We start from the raw sequence: 19,812 nt of genomic DNA, 5'->3' as shown, positions 1-19,812 counted from the left end.
AATGCTTTTTCCTAAACTATGAATTCGAAGATGAGTAGTAGATCGTATTTATTACTTAATGAACAATTAATTAATTGTTTATTCTTGTATAGCGCAGCTAGTTTTTTACGTAGCGCTTTACAGAGAAATTTTGCAGACACAGTCCCTGCCGCATAGAGCTTACAATGTAGGTTTTTAGTGCCTCAGGCACAGAAAGATAAGGTGACTTGCCCAAGGTCACAAGGAGCCGACCCAGGGAATTGAACCAGGTTCCCCTGCTTCAAACTCTGTGGCAGACAGTGTTGTTACTCACTGATGTGGTCCATTGTGTTGTATTCAAAGTGAATTCCTTCTTATTTTCTAGTCTAGGCTGTGCAAAGACCAGGGTCTATTGCAGCTGATTCATGAGTATATTTGCAAAAATCTTGCTTTGGCAATACTGAAATGTTCTTCCGTCATGCAAATAAAGCTGATTTGATTTGATAAGAAGTACTGTAAACCTATTGGTCCGTGGTTCCTGAACTCTTATGCATGATAGTAACAATGGCATTGCTATATTCTGGAATTTTACTGTTGTTCAAGCAACATGTAAAGAGTTTTGCAAGGATTTTCTCTACTTTTTCCATGTTCCCTGGGGTCCTTTCCATTCTTCATGGTTTTTATTGTCTTTTTTATTTATTCTGCATGGTACTGTACATCATTGGTGATTATCTGTTTTATTGTACAATTTCATGTAGGAGTCCTCAAATCTCTGTACAAGTACACAGTCTTTTATTGTTGATCCATCATCTTGTTTGAGTGTGAGGATATGCTTCTTCCAAATCAAAAGCGCTGCTTCATTTTCTTAAATTTTTTTTTATCTGCTATGGTATTTACAATATTGCAGTTCAATTTCTTACATCTTCAGTTATACGCTTGCGGATCGTCTTGTACAGCTCTGTATAATCAAATATTGTTCTTGCATTTTTGGTTAAGGTGACCATGTTTTACTGAGAAACTGGAACAAATGTCGTTTATGCCCCGATTACACATACGGGAAAGGCGAGTGCTGACTGCGCATGCATGAACGGCAAGCGTAGATCGCATATTTGCGATGGGTGATTGTCAGCCGTGCATGCGTGATGGGCGATCGACACTTACAAACTGCTCGTGTGCGTAGCGCCGATCATGCATGGGTGGCCGGCAAGTGCCGACCGCGCATGGGTGGCTGGCAAGTACCAATTATGCATGCACACAAGTGGATGCATGGTCAGCATCGGTAAAAACCAGGACAGCTGCCAAAAAAGACGGGACTTGTGACAAACTGCTAATAACTGGGAATGTCCGACTAAGCTGGGATGCCTGGTCACCCTAATTTTGGTATTATTTTGACAATTAGGGACAGTGAAGTCTTCATATGTGTACCTTACTAGCTAGGGCATAGTCAATGTTATTCTTGATTCCATTCGATGCATTCCATGTCCATTTTCAGATTGTGTTTGAAGAATTAAATCATTGTGGGCATAGGTAACCACACTGGCAATCAATGTGTGTATTGGATAGTATTGATTTTTGTGTTGTATGTTAATTGGGGATATAGGGATGGGTGGTGGTATTTAGCCCGAAGTGGGTGTTTTAGGCCTACAGGGTGGGTAGCAGGAGTGGTTAACCCCTTCATTACCTTGACGTGGTAATCACTAAAGCAATGAATGGGTTAACTCCTCCCAGTAGGCCTAAACACCCACCCTGGTCAACTCCAACCTTCACCCACCCCCTCTACCCCCAACAAACCGGGCACTGGTATTTAAGCCCTTCATTACCTTAGTGGTTAGCCGTAAGGTAATGAATCTGCCTGTAAATGTATTTTTATTACATAGGATTGAAGCAGGGGGTTTCTGGAGCTGATATTAATGCGTGTCAGCTCTGGGGACCTCCGGCTTCAATCCGATGTAGTAAAAATATATTTTTTCTTTAGAGTCACATCGCGAATCCCATCTCGCCACACTTGAAGTGGCAATATCAGAATGTGCGAGTTACAGCCGGGAAGTGAATCTCAGAGCTACCTGAAAAGCTTGATTTTCTTTTTTCCCCCCCAAATAATGCATTTTTTTTTAGCTCCTGCTCAGTTTGTCTGAACAGGAGAGCTATCGATCGGGAAGTTTGTTATGTAATATGAGCTTTCTGAATAGCTACACAATTAACTAGCTCAAGAAGTGCCCAAATCTGTTGATAACTCACTTATCTAAGCTACTAGAATAGGCCCGTAAGTCTGGCTAGATCTGTATATATGCATATTTAACACATATACGTTCACATGTTAACATATTTTTTGCACAGTAATCAAGTTTGTGTTTGTTCAAACTGTTTTTTTTCATTATAAATTAATACATATCAAAAAAGCAAATAAGTTCAGAATTTTTAAGTATGTTGAGATCTATGTAGGCCTACAGTTGTTTTACTGCTAAATTATTATCTCCCATCAACCTGTAATTGTATGAAAATAAGCAATAAAATGACAAATTCACATGCTGTTTATTAAAATATCAGATATGTTAATCAGTTTATTTATACTGTATTGACCGCAGAGAGTAGCAGACACGGTCCTGAACAACTCCTCACCCACCGGACTCCAGCAGTGCTGTGCTCAAGGAGCTCCTTGCTTTCCCCATTGGTAAAGTGTCCGTTAATCACCTGGAGGTGCTAGCTACACCCGTGTCTGTGCTTCCGTGTTAGTGTGCGAGAGGACCGGAGTGATGTCACTACGTACAACGTAGCGTCCTGACACGTTTCATCACAAGTAATGACTTCATCAGAGGTCGTGACTCAGGACATGTCTGCTACTCTCTGCGGTTGAGCTCCACGGTGCCTCACAGTACTGTGACACTGGCAGTGTGCATGCCCTCCTACCTCCATTATACATCAGACTGGTGATTATTTTCCTGCTGGCAAACGGACTGCTGTATACCCTGATAGTGACGTCACCACGATTGAGATTTTATCTCATAAATGCTGTTTATATTTGTCCTCTTGTGAGTGCAAGTCCAGGAGAACTTCATTTTTATTTTTTATACATTATTACATTTCCCATACAGTATCACGCTATGGAGCTTGCGCTTCTTTTTCTCTTTTTTTTTTGCGTGTGTGTGTATATATATATATACACAAAAAGAACGATTCCTGCGCTCCTACCAATTGGGCCAAAATTAAATAATAATCTCATGAAAAAGGCTTATTTTGTTAAACCCTTTGGCCAAAGCATTTATGAGCCTGCATGCCACGACAAGGCATAACCATATGCAGGACCTACACTAAATATATGTAATAGTTGTCGCATGGACTAGTGAAAAAATGTGTGCAAGCCCTGAAGGAGTTAAATAAACATAAGCTTATGTGAGTACTGCAATCTGGCTGAAGCCAGTATCATAGTTACCTTACTGAGACGCAAAATGTGGGTGCGCAAATTCCACTGTGAATATAATAAAAACGTACACATATTTCTCTCTGTCAGCCTTATACCTTCACCTACTCTTCAATAGAGGGTGATGTCCAGACTGACACTGGGGTGTACAGTATTATACAGGCATACCCCGGTTTAAGTACACTCACTTTAAGTACACTCGCGAGTAAGTACATCTCGCTCAATAGGCAAACGGCAGCTCACGCATGCGCCAGTCAGCACATCCTGAACAGCAATACCGGCTCCCTACCTGTACCGAAGGTGTACACAAGTGGGGAGACTATAGAGCCTGTTACAAATGCGTTATTTCGTATATGACGTTTGCAGTACAGTACATGCATCAATAAGTGGGAAAAAGGTAGTGCTTCACTTTAAGTACATTTTCGCTTTACATACATGCTCCGGTCCCATTGCGTACGTTAATGTGGGGTATGCCTGTACTGTACCTGCACTAATTGGAAAATTGGTAGGGGCTCAGTAACTGTTATGTAAAGCAGATGAGCCAATAAACCTACCCCTATGACGTTTCAGAGATACTATATTTAAAATGCCCTTAGGGAGTCTGCAGCAAGGAAAAGGATTGCCTAATATTTGTGAGAAACTGTACATGATACCGCGCTCCTCCTTATAGAAGTTTGCTGCTGGTAAAAAGATAGGCCTTACATATAGAAAAACAAAAAGAACGATTCCTGCGCTCCTACCAATTGGGCTAAAATAAAATGATAATCTCATGAAAAAGGCTTCTTTTATTAAACCCTTTGGCCAAAGCATTTATAAGCCTGCATGCCACGACAAGGCATAACCGTATGCAGGAACCTACACTAAATATATGTAATAGTTGTCGCATGGACTAGTGAAAAAATGTGTGAAAGCCCTGAAGGGGTTAAATAAACATGAGCTTTTGTGAGTAGTGCAATTAAAATTTTACCCGTGCAGCCTGAATCTCTTTTCCTTGGAGCAGTTTGGCCCGTCTGACTTTACAAGTTGTGCAGGCCTGGTTTACACCATTGTGCCTTATTACTACCCCAAAGTACTGCCAGTGTCATGTTTTGTTTTTGTTGTTAAAGATGTGCAAAGGGGGACAATATAGGTTCCAATATTTCAAAGGAAGTTGACACAATCAAAATTATTATTTAATCTCAAATCTTAAAAGATACAGTACAATAGGTAATGCTTAGAAAGAAACACCTGCATTCAATCATCATAATTAAAAGTGAGTTATTATTTTCCCTTATGTCTGATGCTGAAGAAGCTGCTAGACTTCCAGTGAATTGAAAACTGGATTATCTTGAAAGAATAAGGAATTTGACAGAGGACAGCTGTTTGCTAAATATGAGTCTCATTTTGGGGCGTTACAGCTTTTTACATATTTAGCTTTTAGACATTTGAAAATGACAGAATAATTACTAGTCTCTTGTAGCTGTTTTGAAAGCATTTACCATCTATACAATGTAGTCTGAAAGCCAATATGTTCTCACTTTATAATCAGTGAGCTTTCACAAATATCATTCTTCCAATCCAATAACCCTTCTTCAGAGCTGGATTTGCACATAAACTAACTAACGTACAGTTTAGGGCGGGGGTGGGCAATTACAATCCTCAAGGGCCACCAACAGCTCAGGTTTTGAGGATATACCGGCTTCAGCATGTGTGGCTCTGTCAAAGACTGAGCCACCCATGCTGAAGCAGGGATATCCTGAAAACCTGAGCTGTTTGTGGCCCTTGAGGACCAGAGTTGCCCACCCCTGGTTTAGGGCCTCATAATATGAGGGGCCTCAAAAATAGTTTAAAAAAAAAAGGATGCATTTTAAGTTTTAAAATCGGATGATAAATATAGAAGATTAAATATGGGCATTTTCATTCAAATATGACCCTAAGCATCATGTGCATCGAAAGTGACAAACTTCATAGCTTATTATTTGAAGACCTCATCAATGACTTTGCTTTCCAAAGATAACAAAAGAAAGTGTTTTAATATTAAAATGAATGCGATGTGCAAACATTTGTTCATTTTAGCTTTACACTGTCATCTTTGAATATAACAAATGCTAGTACAGTACTGTATAATGCTTTCATTTATTTTAGTTTCATGTTTATATTTTTTATTGGTCCCTTCAGTCAGAATAATCAATTATTAATTTTTGGGGGCTCTTAAACTGGACATAACTCAGGGCCTCAGAAGGTAAAAGTCCAGCCTTGCCCTTCTTTCAAAGGTAGGAAGGTCCCATGTTTAGTAGTAATTTAAGAAATTATTTCTTCACTGAAAACTCTTCATGGCAAAGGACTTTTTTCTCCCAATTATTAAATTGTATGTATTATGCGCCTATCCTATTTGTGTTATACCTCCCCGTGTAATGTCTTATAAAGTGCATTTTATATCGTTGGTGCTATATGAATTTTTTTTTTTTTTTACCTTTTCTGTGACCTTTTGACGTACCTGGTATGTCATGGGCAAATATCTGTTTTCTAGTGTGTAATTGTTCTGACTGCTCCAACTGAGCTGCCAGCCGATCAAAAATGAAGTGAAGTTCGCTTAAGTTTCCTGTATACAGGGACTGGTCACTTCACATGATCGCTCCTGGAGCGATCACTCAAGGTGACGTACCAGGGTCTGTGGTGGCAATCTGCTGCCATCAGACTTCCAGGACTGAAAAAGTTAATTCGGGGCCAGAGTAATGGATGCATGAATAGCTTCCCAGCCGATGTAATGAGAGCAATGACTAAAAAAAGCTGCTTTTGTATAAACAAGATGGAATCCTATGTAGCTGTTAATTGCAGAATTAGGCTGAGTCCCCGCTGGCGCTGAGCGTCGGGAGTCCTGGCATTTGTGCGCAGGGGAGACCTTTGAGCGTACTGGAAAGTATAATTGTTTTGTTTACCTGAGTGCGGGTGAGCGTGTGTGCCCACGCACGAGCGCCGCGCGCACCGCGTGAGCAGGGACTTGCATATATCTATTATATATGTAAGTAACCTCCGCAAGCGCCGCCTGCTCAGCGCCAGCGGGGACGCAGCCTTAATGGGAAATTAAGTTAGGGCCAAGAGTTTGAGTAACTGGATAACATGAGCAGATCAGACATGCAAAATGGCCCTCATCTGTTATTATTTCTTTACTTCTATGTTTAGATTGTGACCAGAGGATGTGAAACAACAGAAATTACCCTGAGGAGGAATGGCCTGGGTCAGCTCGGATTCCATGTGAATTTTGAAGGGATAGTAGCTGACGTGGAGCCCTTTGGTTTTGCATGGAAGGCGGGTTTGCGGCAAGGGAGCCGTTTAGTCGAGATTTGCAAAGTGGCTGTGGCGACTTTGTCTCATGAACAAATGATTGACCTCCTGCGCACTTCGATGACTGTAAAGGTAGTGATTATACAACCACATGACGATGGATCACCTAGAAGGTAATCATTTGTAAAAAAAAAATGATGCTTGCTGATATCTTGCTATCAGGCCTTATTTATTAAGCAGTCTTTTGCCTGAAGACACCTTACGACTCAATGAAGTCTATGGGTTGTAATTGTCTTCCAGAGCTAGGAGGAGACGTGTGACAGAATACTGCTTAGTTGATATGGGCTATAATGTATAGTACTGGTTGTTTTTTTACAGTACACTTGATGATAAAATATCACTGACTTTTTACAGTGGTATTATATAGCCCAGGGTGGGCAAACTGGGGGGCACGCTCCCCTGGGGGGAGCTATATTTTCAGGGAGGGGCGTGCCAGTTATAGAGTTCCCGCGCTCTCCCCCAAGGCATTTAAATTAAATGCTGGGGGACCGTGCGAGGCCTCTATAACACCCTTCCAGCAATGCATCTTCATGGTAACCCGGCGTCAAATTACGCTGCATGGTCACGTTACCATGGCAACGTGGTGTCACATGACCCCACGCGTCATTTGACACCGGGGCTGAACGGTGGCGCAAAGCGCCGAGGAGAGCATGCAGGGGTGCGCACAGGGAAAAGTTTGCACACCCCTGATATAGCCTACTTATTGTGGGGTTTCTTACACGATTTACATTAAGTTTGAAGTGTCCTTTGATTTTCGGATAGTCTATTGTCAGCTAGTGCACAATTATAATTTACATTTCACTGTTTTTTTTATGTATGCGTTACTATTGGTATAAACAGTACTTACAATAATTGCTATTGCATACTAGATGTTGTGAAATATGGTAATAACAATATCACACAGACTTCACAGTTGACATGATGGCTTATCACCATATAGTAACTAAGCTCCTAAGTGAAAAACATTTGAGGCCACAAGCACCTCCCACCACTGAGTAATCTTTGATGTTAATGTTCAAATATTATGAATGATGACAATCATAATTAAATGGTCATGTTGTTGTTGTATTCTTGGGTAGTTTGTCAAGGAGCCTTCACACGTTTTGAAAATATTAATGAACAACAGAAAGAGAATAATCTCAAGTAGAGGAGAGTAATATTTTGAAAGGTGTAGATTTTCATGCACAAACGACATATAATTGCACATAAATTGTAGAGAGATTCACATGTACATACTCTATCAGTCATATTGTGGTAGCCACGCAAAACAAAATATTTTACATGTTTTAAAGTATTTCTCATTGTTGGTAACCAGGTAGAAGACTCAGTGTTTGAGTGTGCGAGAACTATAACATTCGTATGTGATACATTGAGGTGTTGGTTACTATTATGCATGCTCTAGACCAGGGGTGCACAAACTTTTAAGTTTGCGGCCCCCTGTCTGTGCTCCCCCTCTGCTCGGGCCCCCCCTCCTTACCTGTTCCCGGGCTTTGGCGGCGTCTTATGACATCACAACGTCATGTTATTATTTGACCCCGCAGCATCATTTGATGCTGCGTTGTCACGGCGACGCGTCAGCGAAGAGCCGGCTGAAAGCAGGTAAGAGACGACGTTGCAGAGGTCTTACGCCTCCCCCTGCATTACATTTAAATGCCTCGGGGAAGAGCGTGGGGCCTCTGCAACCGAAAGGAGCGTGGGGCCTCCTCGAAAATTCTGTACGCCCCAATTTGTGCACCCCTGCTCTACATCAGGGGTGCGCAAAGTTTTCCCCCTGCGCCCACCTACCTGCTCTGCTCCCCTGCTCGTCCCTCCCCCCTGCTCGGCTACAGCGTTAAATAATGCTGCAGGGTCATGTGACATTAAATTGCCATGGCACGTGACACCGCGGCGTCATTTGACGCCGGGTTACCATGGCAATGCATCGCCAAAAACCAGATAGGAGAAGGTACAGAGGCCTTGCGCGGTCCCCCAACATTTAATTTAAATGCCTTGGGGGAGAGTGCGGGACCTCTATAACCACCCAGTTTGCGCACCGCTGCTTTAGACCAATGGTGCTCAGACTTTATATACCTAGGATCTACTTTTGCCTCATCCTAATGCATCTAACATCACTGCACACCAATATCTTTTCTTTATTAATGCAAAGTACATTATTACATCATAAGAAGATATTCTTTAGTTCTTACATTATGAAACAGACGTAGATGCTTTATGGGGAGCTGGCAGCAAGAAACACTGGGGTTGGGGAGAGCTGTCTGGCCTCAGAGCTTGGCATTGCTAGTGCAATCACACAGGGGAAATCACACACGGGTAGGCACAGGCGGAGCATCAAAGGGCACTACCATTGGTGCTGGAAGCAGAAAGAGATGAACACTGGAGGCATTGGGTGCAGGAGAGAGGCGACAGGGGGTGTAGGAGGAGATAGTGGTGCAGCAAACAGAGAAAGATACAAAGAGAGAGGTGCAGGAGATAGACAGGAGGCAGGGGGGAGACGGGTAAAGGGGCACTGGGTGCAAGTCCTTCCTCTGAGGGAATGATTACAGCCCTGGGAGCCTTTGCACTGGTTAGCCGTTGTTTGTCATGTGACCTCCTCCTCCTGGGGTTTTTTCTGGTAGTTGGTTTTTTTTTCCCCTCTATTGCATCAGGAGCTGGACTACAATTCCCAGAAGCCCCTGTACAGGTGGGAGTGGAGTGTAATTAATGAAGGCAGAAAAGGGAAGTAGTTAAGAAATTATGTCCACCAATCGATGTCCTGAGCACTTAAGCTCTAGACTGATCCAGGTGTGGGCAATTATTTTGCCAAGCTTCAGTTAGCTGCGGGTGCCTCGCACTTAATGTTGGTTCTCACCAGTATCTTCTCACCAGGTTGTCTCCCACGTACACATCTCCTCACCAGCTTCTTCCCCACATGCTCCCCTTCTCACAAGCTTCTCCCCCACATGCTCCCCTTCTCACCAGCTTCTCCCACATACTTCCCTCCTCACATGCTCCCCTTCTCACCAGCTTACCACCACCTGCCCTTCTCCCCAGCTTCTATAACCACGTACTCCCCTCCTCACCAGCTTTCCCCCCCACATGCTCCCCTCCTCACCAGTTTACCCCCACCTGCCCTCCTTCTCTCCAGCTTCTCCATCCACATGCATACCTCCTCAACAGCTTCTCCCCTACATACTCTTCTTTTGGTCTGCATTTCCCCTACATTCACCCCCCTTTCGCTTGAATTTTGTTTACTGTACCAATAATTGTCAACTACTTTTTTAAGGGGTACACAGTTGAAGATTTTTTTTTAAAGTAGGGGGGCTGGATGCAACCTAACCATTGAACAAACAGGTAGTCTCTCATGGGAAATGCATAACCGTTATTGACTATAATCATGTGTAGAATATAGGGAGTGTGTGAGGCACAGGGAGAGAGGTATATACATCTTGAGGAAGAGTACAGTATGAGACATGGGGTCAGGGAATGAAACATGGCAGAGGAGTGGGGTCAGTTTAGAAAAGTATGACGTAGTAGAGAACGGTGTGTGACCAGAGTTAGGGGGAGACATGAGGTTTTCCTCTACCCCTCTTGGTCTCCTAGATGTCGAAGATGCAGATGGTGCTTTAAGTTGGTTGCTTAAATACTCTGGCATAATTTTCTGAGTATCTGAAGTTGCCTTCAGACACCTCAAGTCTTTGTTTGATGCATTGCACTGTACTTTATAAGTTGTGTCCCAGAATAAAAAACTGTCTAAGCACCTCTTATATTCAGTGAATTAATGGTGAGGTTTTCAGAATGCGTCTTATTCGTAGGTTGGCATTACAACTAACAAAACTTTGGAATCCTTGCAGGTCAAAGCCTGAACAATTAGGGCCCTATTTCTCAGAAACACTGTTAATACGAGACATGTACTGTAAAGTCTGAGTCGGAGATGCCTGAAGGCAGTCTCATAGCTCAAAGTTATCTCAAAGACGATTACGCACATGAAAACCTGTTCTACCAACACATTTACTTACTTGACATTGGAGCTCTACCCAAGCAAGAGACTAATATACAGTAGCACCTCCTGGAGACTAACGAGAATAATAAAAACACGAGAGTGTTATTGGCATCGCTTAAATTGCTGTCTGAAATACATATCCACCCACTTCAAATTGCACAAAAAAAGGTTTTGAATAAGAGGGTGTAATAATTTTACTTCAAATTGTTTAAGTGAAACTGGTTTGTTTCCTTGGATTTGTGGTGTGCAATCTGCATTACTCAAAGGCTTAGCAAGTAGTCCAAGGAAATATTTAAGGAGACATATAAATAAATAAAAATATCACTTGTGAGCACATTCACATCTCAGACAGGTCTGCAACTCTGCTTTTCACCATTATCTCTACAGTGCTTCCACTGTAGCCAGGTGTAGCCCTGCTTCCTTCTGAACGTAGGCCACTATCATATGATGTATTACCTGTAGGCTCACAGGGTCTGAGCCTCTGCCACGGAGAGCCTGGGGTACACACACTACTTATAACTTGGTGCAGCGCCTCCACCTGCGACAGCTTCCGCCAGAGGGGAAGTGGGTCTTCGCAGGACTTATATACCTTAAACACACACCAGTGTATCGTAACCAATCAACTTTACTTGCAATAATCTCACACATATATCCACAGGTGTCCCTCCCTAGAGGAGACACTCTAATCAGCGCCACGCTGAACGCCGAACCTCCCGTCTCCCTCCACCGGGTGATCCCACCCCGTGTCCTGTTCCCTTGGGAATAGTCCCCCCACCCTCAAGTAAGTCAGATATCTATATATGTATATGAGTGTGACTGCGCAGCCACTGTGTCCCGAATGAACGATAGTACCGTTGGTGCACTTGCAGAATTACCTGCCGGGTACTCCAGTACCCGGTGCGGCTACAATCTTCGCAAAGGGTCAGCGAGGTACAGATGTCGTCAGCCGTGGAAGTCCAGGGCGATCCCACCCGGACATGCTGCGGTTTGCTAGCGGGGCAGGAGCCCAGACCTCCCGCCACTTAGAAATGTCCTGGTGATAGTAGTGCGGCAATAAAGGGACCCGGAACCTCACTATGGCAAGTCCCTAGCTCCGCTTGTCTCTACGGGGACTCGGGGCCTAACTGGGCCTGGGGCATGCGGCCTACGTAGGGGGCGGTTGGCCTCCCCACACCGAAGCTCCGTCTCCTCTCCAGCCAGCTCTGAGCAACGTGCGCGCAACCACCTCCTTTTCCTCCTCAACCTCGCAGCCCATTGGCTCAGGCCTATCACGGGGACCCGCGGGGGTTGATGGGACCCGTGTCTCGCTACCTCCCTCCAATCGGAACTCTCCTCCTTCGCGGGCTTTGCTTGCTCCTGACTGCGCATGCGCAACCTCTGGCTAGGTTAAGTCTGCACTGTTGCCAACCATAACATGGCGTCTTGTACGACGCGGAACCTCCGTATCGGAGCGCTCCCTACTGCAACGTACCCGCCCCCACAGCAACAAGGGCGAGAAGGGGGGTCCCGGCTACATCCTCCCCCCTGTGGATTCTAACGTCTCCGCTTGGACAACCTTTAATGGACACAACGTTATATAATGAAAAATGCCTAATATACATTCCTCCTAAATCAGCTTGTACATTTCGCTAAACATCACAATCACTGATTGCACTCGATTGCGAGCCCACTGCTGAGCCTCATAGTGGGGTGCCCCAACCTGATCGTAGGCCATCCTCATTGGAGGTTGTCCATTTCTCTGACTTCGCCTTAACAGCTGTTCGGTCACTCCCGTGGGAGAGTGACTGTCTGCGTCTGGTACTTTGAGTTCTTCCCTTGAGGGGATTGAGCTCTCTACTTGGTCATAGCTTGGTATGAAGCATGGGCTCAGTGGGTCTAATACTAAATCTGCCGGAGCCACCTCTTGGGGTTAGCGCTCCCTGAGCCCTTTACCCGAAGCTCCGCCTGGAGGTGCTCTCTGTTGAGGGCCCCTTTGAGAGGTTCCCTCTTGTGGATCTTCCGGAACATCGGAGTTCCCTGACTCTTCTTCTGATGACATTTCCCCATCCAAGGGGGATGCCGGCCACTCCAAATCCCCCTCCTCCACTTGGGAATAGGGAGCAAGTGATTACGATGCCAGGTTTTCACCCGGCCCTCTGAGTCTTTGATGCGGTAGACCGGAAGACCGGGCATTTGAGAGGCTACCTCGTACACTCCCTCCCGCCATCTATCGGCCAATTTATGTTTCCCTGGTACCCCCAGGTTACGGAGAAGTACTGCATCGCCAGGTTTAATGTCTCTGTGCTTAACCTTATGATCATACCGCCTTTTATTTCCGGCATTCAGTTTTTCAGTGGATCTTTCGGTTTGTACGTAGGCCCGTTGCAGGTTCTCTTGTAATCGTTGTACATAGCGGAAATGTGTACTATTATGTACTCCATCAGTGGAGACTCTCAACTGTATGTCCACAGGCAGTCTAGCTTCCCGGCCAAACATGAAAAAGTACGGCGAGAACCCAGTAGAAGCGAGAACCCAGTAGAATCGTGTCGTGTACAATTGTAAGCGTGGACCAGGGTCTCCACGTGCCGACTCCATTCAGTCTTTTTTTCTCCTGTTAGCATGCCTAACATGTCTAGTAGGGTACAGTTGAACCGTTCCGGAAGTGCATCCCCTTTGGGGTGGTAGAGCGTAGTAGGGGACTTTTTGATATGTACAGTAAGAGGTTCAGCAGTTCTTTGATTAATTTGCTTTCGAAGTCTCGTCCTTGATCGGAGTGGAGGCCGTTCAGGAAGCCCATAATACATAAAATACTTCTCCCAGAGCACCTTGGCCACCGTAATGGCTTTTTGATCTTTGGTCGGGAAGGCCTGGGCGTAACGGGTGTAATGATCCGTAATGACAAGCACATTTCCTATGCCATGGCTATCAGGTTCGATGCATAGGAAGTCCATACAAACTAAGTCCATAGGCCCAGTACTCTTTAGGTGGCCCATTGGGGCAGCCCTAGTGGGCAAGGTCTTGCGCTGAATGCACCGCACACACCGTCGACAGTGATGCTCTACTGCTTCTCTCATTTTTGACCAGATGAATCTATCTCTCATTAGTCCAAAAGTCTTGTCTACCCCCAAATGACCATGTTCGTCATGTAGAGCTTTCAGCACTAAGTACTGCAGTAGTTTTGGTAGCACTAATTGTCGTCTATTCGGGTGGTTATGATATTCTACAACTCGGTATAGCAAATTGTCTTGCATTTCAAATTTGTCCGCTTCCCGCATTAGTATACCTCCTACATCCCCCGGAGCCTGTCGAAGGAGGGCCGGGCGATTGTGTCTGATAGCATAACGAATTGCCCCGGCGACCGGGTCTTGTTCCTGGTACCGTACCATATCTTTCCAGGCTACGATCTTGTCTGGTGTAACATGCATGCCACTGGGGTCACGATAGGCTTCGGGTATAGCGGTTGAGGTACACCCTAGGGAGTCGGCCACTCGTAATTCAGAGAATGCCACTTGGTCATTAACTATGGCAGCGGTGCAACATAGGGCCCTTAGTCCGGGTCCCGGGATTTCTTCCCACTGATCTTCATCAGGAGTAGTGGCCAACCCTGGTCGCCTAGACAGGGCATCCCCTCATAATCCGTGGCAATTCCCTCACCGGACACGATGTGTCCTACGTAAGTCACTGATGTCCGGCAGAACCGGCATTTATCCAAGGAAAGTTTGAGCCCTTCCTGTGCTAGTCTATCAAGTACCTTCAGGAGTCGAGCCTCATGATCTTCCAGGGTTTTCCCGAAAACTATGATGTCATCTAAATACACGAGGCATTCTCGGGGGTTCAAGTCCCCTAAAGTCTTTTCCATTAGCCGCTGGAAGGTGGCAGGCGCCCCACATATGCATACGAGTGAATTGATAGAACCCTAGTGGGCAGACGAACGCCGTCTTCTCTTGATCCTCTGGGCTCATGGGGACTTGGTAATAACCCGACCGAAGGTCCAGTACACTGAACCATTTACTTCCGTGTAGGGTATCCAGGATTTCTTCTATGCGGGGAAGATTATACTGGTCCGGTACCGTTCGATTGTTCAGCGTCCGGTAATCGACACATAATCTCACTGTCCCATTCTTCTTCCGCACGACTACTATAGGGGAGGCGTAAGGGCTTCGTGACTCCGTGACAATCCCGGCTTCTTCCATTTCATTGATAGCAGCCCGGACATCCTCTACGTCCCTAGGGGCGAGCTGACGGGAACGCTCCCGAAAGGGTTTTGCATCAGTCATCCAAATGGTGTGTTGGGCATTGCGACTACACCCCACATCCATCTCGCTGGTAGAGAACACTGATCGTCTTTTTTCTAGCTGTACTCGTAATCGTTCTTTCCAGGCTTCCGACAGTTCGGATGAGCCAAAGTCATAGTCTAATGGTGTTCTGGGGTCGTCCACTCTGGTCGTCTGTACCTGCACAGCTTCGTCCACCGAGCTGACGGGACAAATTCTCTCTATCCGTTGGCCCACATCGATGGCCATGGGGAAGGGCGACAGATTCTGTACCATTACAAAAATTCGACGGGGAATGGCAGCGGGCCAATTCCGGAATTCCGGTACTAGGCGATATCCTCGGCAGACATCTTCTTCGGGGGTGCTTTCAAAAGAAAACTGCTGCTCCTCGTCTAATCGTTCAGCGTAGGCACACCAGGCGGGGATCCTCTCCTGGCAAGAGTTTGGTCAACCCTTCCCGTCCACAGAACAGCAGTCCGTAGTCCTCCGAGGGGGATTGAGGAGGCGCTGGGTCAGCCTGAACCAGCTGCAACTGTAGGCTGGATATGGGTAGTTCGTTCGCTTCGTGTAAGTAGGCCCGGATGACGGCTTGCACAATGTCAGCATTCGTACCGAGGATGATCGAGTACTTAGGTGTAACTTTGGGTTCGGGGCACACCAAGGTGTCCACATTCATGGGGTGAGATTTCCCCGTGTTGAGCTGTTGTATCTCCAGGTCCACGGTCACCAGGCCGTCGATGGGGTAGTCGTCATTACTTAAACCTCATACTTTGATATGTTCGGCGGGTCTCAGGGGCCGCTTCTGGAGATGGCGATCATAAAATCCTCGATATATGATGGTGACATGGGACCCCGTGTCTAGTAGGGCAGAGGAGTAGATACCGTCCACTAGCACCCGGATCAATGCTACCGGTCCCACGCGGTTACCCTCTTCCGCAGAGTCTTCTTGTCACGCTGCGCTCACCACAAACAGGACGGAAGACCGCGGGGCTGAGGTGGGGATTGATAGGCACCGACCCACAACCACGCAGTCCTGTCCGGAATGCGTAGTCCTAGTCGTACCGCGTCGTAGGGTTGGAGAGGTCAGGGTAGTCAGGGTACTTGCCGTGTTCCAGGGTTGGAGAGTCCGGGTAGGTAGAGTTTCGTAGCCAAGGTCCTGGGTAATAGAAGGTAGAGTAGTCGAGTAACGAAGCCGGGGTCAAAGTGCTGGAGAGTGTACAAATCCAAGTAACAGGCAGGGTCAAACAGGTCGGACAAAGTTCAAGACAAAACTAGACAGCAGCGGTGAGCACAATGCATAAACAGGAGTTTATGCTCAGCAATCAAGGACAGGCAGAAGCAGGTATATATGTGGGAAGGGTCCAATTACCTTGCAGGGGTGTGTACTGGTCCACCAATGGTGTCAGAGAGACACTGATCAAAAACAGCTTGCAATTAGGCTTTCCTGATGCTAGGTCTGGTTGCCGGGCAACCCGCGCGCGTGCGCGATGCGCGTCGCGACGTGATGACGTCATGCGGTTTACTCAGCAAGTCTCCGCCTGTGGGAGGCTCCAGCAGCTCCCTCACGTTCTCCTGCTTCCTGGTTGCCGAGCAACCCGTGCGCGTGCGCGATGCGTCTCGCGGAGCTCCGCCATCACGCCGCTGCGCCTGCACTGCCCTGGCAGTGCGTGGGCGCATGACTCTGCCCCGTGGTGCTTCCCTGAGTCGGTCTCCGCGCGGATCAGAGGCAAGTGTGACACTTCTCCACCTTGGGGGGGCCCCGGAGTTTCTGTACCGGCCGCATACACCCTGCAAACCATGGCCTGTGGCATGAACTTCTTGGGTGACGGGCTCCGGTGACGAGTTTCGCCCATCCGACAGTCATAAGAGATGTGTCCTGTCTTTCCGCATTTGTAGTAGGACATATCCCGAGGGGTGGTACGGCGGTCGTACGGAGGCGATGTCCGTCCAGCGTATCTCGGCCTGTCGGGGACGGGTATGTCCGGTGGTTCCTCCTTCTCAGCACTCCCTTTAGGTTTTGTTCCGCTGTTTGCCTTAGCCTTCTGAGGGGAGTGCAGCATCAGATGCGTCTCGTGCTCTTTGACTTGCTGCAGGAGTTGGATAAACGAGGGGGGGGGGAGTCCCCTAGTGAGATTATCGCGAATCATGTTGGCTATAGGGTGAGTAGGACTGGACCCTCGTAGGTATTGCTTGCAGAGGTATTCGTCCATCTGAGAGGCAGTCACATATTTATGATGCAGCAGAGGCCCGAGGGAGATTTGCACGCGGCGTATATACGCAGACAGGTCTTCTCCCTCCTTTTGATTTATGGCATAGTATTTGGCCCACAAAGCGCCATCATCCTCTTTCGCGCTATAGGCTTTCACTAGGAACTCAATCATCATGCGAGAGGTTAGGTCGGGGCATTGTTCTCGATGAATGCTGATCAGGGTGGACGCCGGGGGTCGCAAGCACTCCATGAGTCGTTGCCGTTTCACCAATGCAAGACCATTCTTCCATTACTCCCCTGGTGTGTTCCTTCCATGTATCTATCCCATCCTCTCCCGTGGGCACAGGTAGAGTCCCCGAGAAGGCTTTTAACTTCCGGTAGCTTTGGGCATGGGTGGCTAAGGTAAGTGCTTCTACTAACGGCGGTAAGCTGGCGGGGGTGGTTAACTGGTCTATCTTATCATTGAGTTTCTGTAGCATATCACTGCGCACCCCTGCTTCGGCGGATGCGCTCGACCCGGGATAGCTGGATTCTGTCCGACAACTAGCCGCTTCGCCCGCGGGATAGTGAGCAAATGGGAGGGTTGGGTCATCATGATCTAGTTCCCCCACAGGGGGGTCCCGAAGAGGGTAGACAAAAGGGCTACCGCCAGGTGGGGCATCGGGCAGCAGCAGATATTGGGGAACGGCGGGTTCCAGTACTACTAGGTCTCGCCGGCAGTCCACTAGCAGAGTGTTCCATTTAGCATCTTGGTCTATGAGTACATCTACCAGGCGGGCTTTGGCAAAACCCGGGAGCTGTCGCAAGGCCGTTTGCAAAGTCTCTAATTGTAAGGCCATGGGTACTCGAGTCACAGCTACGGCACGACGGGCAGGCGTGCGCATTTGGCGCACCCAGTCACGTATTTCCTGCCGGGACAGAAGGGCCATGGCGGCGGTAATTTAGTCTCGAGGGGGGGCACCCCAGGTCTAAGATCTCAGCAGCGCCTCCAAATGTAGCCCTGCTTCCTTCTGAACGCAGGCCACTATCATATGCTGTATTACCTGTAGGCTCACAGGGTCTGAGCCTCTGCCACGGAGAGCCTGGGGTACACACACTACTTATAACTTGGTGCAGCGCCTCCACCTGCGACAGCTTCCGCCAGAGGGGAAGTGGGTCTTCGGAGGACTTATATACCTTAAACACACACACACCAGTGTATCGTAACCAATCAACTTTACTTGCAATAATTTCACACATATATATCTACAGGTGTCCCTCCTTAAAGGAGACACTCTAATCAGCGCCACAGTGAACGCCGAACCTCCCATCTCCCTCCACCGGGTGATCCCACCCCGTGTCCTGTTCCCTTGGGAATAGTCCCTCCACCCTCAAGTGAGTCAGATATCTATATATGTATATGAGTGTGACTGCGCAGCCACTGTGTCCCGAATGAACGATGGTAACGTTGGTGCACTTGTAGAATTACCTGCCGGGTACTCCAGTACCCGGTGCGGATACAATCTTCGCAAAGGGTCAGCGAGGTACAGATGTCGTCAGCCGTGGATGTCCAGGGCAATCCCACCCGGACACGCTGCGGTTTGCTAGCGGGGTCTGAGCCCAGACCTCCCGCCACTTAGAAATGTCCTGGTGATAGTAGTGCGGCAATAAAGGGAACCGGAACCTCACTATGGCAAGTCCCTAGCTCCGCTTGTCTCTACGGGGTCTCAGGGCCTAACTGGGCCTGGGGCATGCGGCCTACGTAGGGGGCGGTTGGCCTCCCCACACCGAAGCTCCGTCTCCTCTCCAGCCAGCTCTGAGCAACGTGCGCGCAACCACCTCCTTTTCCTCCTCAACCTCGCAGCCCATTGGCTCAGGCCTATCACGGGGACCCGCGGGGGTTGATGGGACCCGTGTCTCGCCACCTCCCTCCAATCGAAACTCTCCTCCTTCACGGGCTTTGCTTGCTCCTGACTGCGCATGCGCAACCTCTGGCTAGGTTAAGTCTGCACTGTTGCCAACCATAACATGGCGTCTTGTACGACGCGGAACCTCCGTATCGGAGCGCTCCCTACTGCAACGTACCCGCCCCCACAACAACAAGGGCGAGAAGGGGGGGGTCCCGGCTACACAGGGATTCTGTGAAATCACATGCAACTGAGCACACACTGTCACTTTTTACTTCATATCCATTGTAACATGGAGCCCTATAAGCATATACAGCTCAATTCCGTTATAACGCTGTGCTTGGGGTCCAAAGAATCTCATCGCAAAATAAGCGGATCTCGATAGATGTCCCTCTTTCCTCACGCCCCCTCCTTACCTTGGCTCTGACAGCTGGCGTCATGACATCACGTTGCCATGGCGATGCGTCAACTGAAGCTGTCTGAACCACGGTAAGGAGAAGCTACAGAGGCCTTCGCCGCTTCCCCGTCATTTAATTTAAATGCCTTTGGGAAGTGTGGGGGCCTCTGTAACCCCTGTGCCCCCCGCACAGAATTGTATGCAATTGATTTCTGTGATCTTACATGCATGTAGCAAACTTAAAAACTGTCCAAACAAAAACTTGGGAGCCATGCGTGCATCGCGTTATAAGCTGATTTGCATTGTAACAGATCGCGTTATAACGGGGTTGAACTGTATCTGCTGTATTACACAGCTTTTCAGCACAGCCTCGGTTTCAACCTTTTGG

General features: G+C 47.4%; 1 protein-coding gene across 9 annotated transcripts in view; it reads left to right on the top strand.

Moving 5' to 3' along the window:
- Positions 1–19,812, top strand: part of SIPA1L2 (signal induced proliferation associated 1 like 2) — a 330,464-nt gene that overhangs the window by 163,559 nt on the left and 147,093 nt on the right. For all 9 annotated transcript variants that reach the window (XM_075596857.1, XM_075596850.1, XM_075596848.1 and 6 more), the window contains exon 9: positions 6,539–6,813. In XM_075596857.1, coding sequence (XP_075452972.1) covers positions 6,539–6,813 — 275 coding nt within the window. The remainder of the gene's footprint in view (positions 1–6,538; positions 6,814–19,812) is intronic.

Source organism: Ascaphus truei, chromosome 4 (genome assembly GCF_040206685.1).
Source record: "Ascaphus truei isolate aAscTru1 chromosome 4, aAscTru1.hap1, whole genome shotgun sequence".
Lineage (NCBI taxonomy): Eukaryota > Metazoa > Chordata > Amphibia > Anura > Ascaphidae > Ascaphus > Ascaphus truei.
This window is presented reverse-complemented; position numbering and strand designations above follow the sequence as displayed.